Source organism: Octopus bimaculoides, chromosome 11, assembly GCF_001194135.2.
Source record: "Octopus bimaculoides isolate UCB-OBI-ISO-001 chromosome 11, ASM119413v2, whole genome shotgun sequence".
Lineage (NCBI taxonomy): Eukaryota > Metazoa > Mollusca > Cephalopoda > Octopoda > Octopodidae > Octopus > Octopus bimaculoides.
Window position 1 is genome coordinate 29,302,762 of NC_068991.1, and position 4,288 is coordinate 29,307,049.

Consider the following 4,288-nt stretch of genomic DNA (forward strand, 5'->3'; position numbering starts at 1 on the left):
TATACGGAAAGGCAGGAGGATCCATGGGTGGAGAGTCATTGAACATAGAAAAGCTTGAACTGGGGCAAAAGAAGAGCAGCTCAACTGTCTGCTCTTTCAACCACATTACCACTTTATTTCAGTAAATTAGTTCTGACATCAAAATTTAAAAAAATAAATAACCAAGAATCGTAAATCACAGCTTACCCAGGAAGACAACTTGTAGCAATGTAAAAGAAACCGTCAGCAATGTTATTAGAATTACAAAAGTTTGAAGTCTTTGAAATTTTCCGAATTGTGTAAGATCAGTAAAGAGACCGTCAAAATTGTATTCCTTACTCTGTGTCATGCTTCTTCAAATATTATTTAGCAAACGCGTTTCAGCTTATATTACATACATACATACATACATACATACATACATGTATGTATATATATATGTGTGTGTGTGTGTTTGTATGTTTGTGTCTTTGTATGTGTGTGAGTGTTTGAGTAAATTAAGACATGCGAAGTCAGGTAATATGTATTCAGGTCATGGTCTTGTTCCCAAAATACCTCTTACTGTCACCCGTTTTGTCTAGATACGAAATAAACTCATGTAAATGAATGCTAATAATAATAATAATAATAATAATAATAATAATAATAATAATAATAATAATAATAATAATAATAATAATTAATTCGTTTTATTGGCCACAAGGGCTAATATCAATTAAAAACATGTAAGGAAAAAGACAGGACGAAGGTTACAAAAGGTTTTGTCCGAAAAGGTAAGAAATAATAGGTATGATAGTTAGTCCCAACTTGCCCTATACATAAATTGGCCCACACGCTAGAATTTTGGTGAGCTTTCCTGCCTCCCTGTTCGTCTATCTTCTCTTCCCCCTCTATCTACCTCTCTCCCTCTTCCCCTCTTCTTCCAATGGGTTCTCAGTGGTGCTGAAATCATTCATACGATGATGTGGTTACTTAACAACTTCCCGCCAAAAAATGAGTGAGCTTTTACTAGTGCTTTCTATGCTTACTAAAACTTTGAGATGGTTATGTTTATAGACATTATATCTTAAATAAGATTAAGGGTTTATAGATAGAATACAATATAGTTTCTTAAAACTTCTTATACACTTCTTAGCTATGATAGCTACTTACCGAAGATTCTTTTAAAATCACCCCCGACCCTTAACCTATTGCCAGCTATGTCAAATAACTGTCCAATCAAACCATCTGGATTAGTAGTTACAAGCCCACTCTTCCATTTAACGCCGCAGCATCAGCAGCAGCTAAACCAACGGTCGTGAATGTGCTATTATTTATTGTCTAAAGAAGTCAGGGGAAACAATATTAGGACCCCTCGGAATTATTGTAAAACTATAATCATAGTAATAATTTTGAAACTATAGTAGTAAACAAGTAAATAATAAGATAGGGATTATAGTAATAATACGGAAATTATAATAGTGAACAATAAATACCCAGAATGATTTAACAAGTGGAGCTGTGAAACCGTCTAGTCGTCGGCAACTAAACCAGCAAACCCACTAAGCTTGCTGGTGAAGAGGGTGGGTTTTCGACACCCTGCGGGACTAAAAACAAAGCCCGGTAAAGGGCAGAGGAACTTAAAAGAGTCAATGGTCATTCCGAAAACGAGTAAACAGAACTCGTGAGCCTTGGCTGGCAGTCTGTCTAGGAGAAGGAATAACACTCCTTTGTCACAGTGGTCAAGGCCGACTCCTACGCGAAACCAACAGGAGAAGTTTGGAAAAAGGCGAGTATCTGGCGCTTCTAAATAACCAGCGCTCCGGGTATGCTGTACTCGTCAGCCTTGGGTAGCAGGCAGCTTAGGACAAAGAACACTCCAAGCCCCCAAATCGAAGCTCAACTCAATAAACCTTGTGACTGCCACCAGCATATGGGCTGTTGCTGTAGTCCGCTATAGTGCACCTATCCTGAGATGAACACAGGCGGAGATTGACCAACTCGATCGCACTACCCGAAAGACAATAACAATGCATGGTGCCCTCCACCCTAAGGCAAAGGTACACAGGCTCTACATGAAGAGAGGTAAGGGTGGATGTGGGCTGATTAGCGTACGGGAGTGCATCAACAGTGAAAGAAGAAACATGGCAGAATATTTGGTAAACAGCAAAGAAGACCTGCTACACTATGCTGTTAGTGCAGAAGGAGTTAACGAAAATGGACTTGAGATTGCTCATGAATTTCAAACAGGAACAGCCGACGAGAGAGAAGAAATCCTGCTCCGTATTGAATTACATGGTCAGTTCTACTGTGAAACCAACAAGGGTGACCTAAAAAAGAATACTGAAAGCTTAATCATCCTTGCCCAGGACCAAGCATTGAATACCAACTTCGTGAAAAAGAATATATACCACACAAGTGCATCGGACCTCTGCAGAACGTATGGGACGAGGGTCGAAAGTGTGACTAACATTGTTATTGCTTGTGAAAGTCTTGCGCAGAAAGAGTACACGCGTAGACACGACAGAGTAGCCAAAAACCTCCACTGGCCACTATGCCGTAAGTATGGATATGAGGTTACGGGTGCTTGGTACTAACATACTCCGCAAAAGGTAATGGACGAAAAGCGAAAGACAAAAATCCTCTGGGACTTGATTTCCAGACAGACAAAGTGTTAGAGCACAGAAGGCCGGATAGAGTAACCTTTAGGAGGGACAAACAAGATTCCCAAATAGTCGACGTAGCAGTGCCAGGAGATCAACACATCAACTTGAAAGAAGAGAAAAAGTTAATAAATATGGAGACCTGAGAATTGAGATCGCTAAGATGTGGCAATACCCCCCCCCCCACACACACAAAAAAAAAATCTGAAAACCTTAGAAATACCCTACAATCTAGATGTATTGCAAAAGTCGGCATTACTTGGAACTGTACGCATATTGCGTAAAGTACTGTCTGTCTAATGTCCTTGTTGTGGTCCGCGATTGGGATGGAGATTTTGATCAAGGCAAAACTGGTACCTCTGGAAGAGATCCCCGATCTCATTGAGCTGCCGAGCGGTGTACAATTTCAGGTCGTGGTGGGAGGTAGAAAACGGAGATGTCACACTTCTGGGTCTAACTTACATTTGAAAGTCCTCTGCCCACAACAACAAAAGAGAATAAGAGGAATGCCTGCTCTGCTACCACCGCCGCCACTTTTAGAAGGCCCTTCAATAATTCTATTTCAATAAACGAGACAGCTGAATCACTCCGCCTACTCAAAACCCATATCTTAAGATGTTTTAGAAATTGATAAGTAAACTAAAAAGTAACCTAAAGTAATCGCCTTTTCAGTTGTAAATCACACACCAAAGTAGCACCAATTATGTTTTAATGGCGAAGTTTGTAAATTATTTATTTTTGCATTGAAAATGATTATCCAGTGTTATGTTAACATATTATTAACATAGTTGGGAAGAATGATCAGCCGTCTTTTACTAACTTCATGGTATACTTGGGTGGTAGATTAAGCCTTTGCCAAGCTTAACACCATCATATGGTTCACTGGGGTCTTAAGCGGAGTCCACTTTGTTACAAGCGTTCGGGACAGGTTTTCCATTTAAGGATACCTTCCTATCTCTCACCAAGGAGTCTCGAAGGCCTCTTAATCGATCATGACCACTAAAATCATTTAATGCTAATAACTATAAATAGATAGATAGATAGATAGATAGATAGATAGATAGATAGATAGAATAACAGAGAGATTACATCAACTAACAGTGAAAAGAAGAGAAAGGTTCACACAGAGAGAAAACAAAAGAGAATGCATTTGTTAAAATATGTCATTACATTTTAAATGTCATATTTCAAATAAACAATTTGAACACTGAAGAAGTTAGTAGAAAATTAATACAGGCATTTGATGAACATCTGAGAGGTTAGGTCGGTTAGGTCAAATTCCGATTCTCACGAAAACAAAACCAGAACCTCTACATCCTCTTCGTGGACCTGACGAAGGCTTTTGACACAGTAAGCCGAGAGGGCCTGTGGGATATCTTGTCCAAGCTAGGCTGCCCACCAAAGCTCGTCAGGATCATCCCGTAATTTCATGATGGCATGATGGTTCACATCGTGGAAAACGGAGATGTCTCTGATCCATTCCCGGTCTCCAATGGCCTGAAGAAAGGCTGCGTGGTGGCTCCCACACTCTTCAGCCTCATGTTTGCCACCATGCTCTTCCGCGCCCTGCCAAAGTCTGATGCTGGTGTCACTATTCGTTACAGATGTGACGGCCGATTTTTTTACCTTAGACGTCTGAAGGCAAAACCCAAAGTCCTGGACGCCCT

The 4,288-nt window shown here is 40.1% G+C and overlaps 1 protein-coding gene across 2 annotated transcripts in view; it reads right to left on the bottom strand.

Moving 5' to 3' along the window:
* The window catches only part of LOC106880969 (solute carrier family 22 member 21), a 147,818-nt gene that overhangs the window by 49,780 nt on the left and 93,750 nt on the right, over nucleotides 1–4,288 (bottom strand). Inside the window, exon 1 of one of the 2 annotated variants that reach the window (XM_052971665.1) lies at nucleotides 187–353. The exons of the other annotated variant lie outside the window; for it this stretch is intronic. Coding sequence (XP_052827625.1) covers nucleotides 187–328 — 142 coding nt within the window. The 5' untranslated portion in view covers nucleotides 329–353. Of the gene's footprint in view, nucleotides 1–186; nucleotides 354–4,288 lie in introns of those variants that run through there. 2 annotated transcript variants of the gene reach the window in all.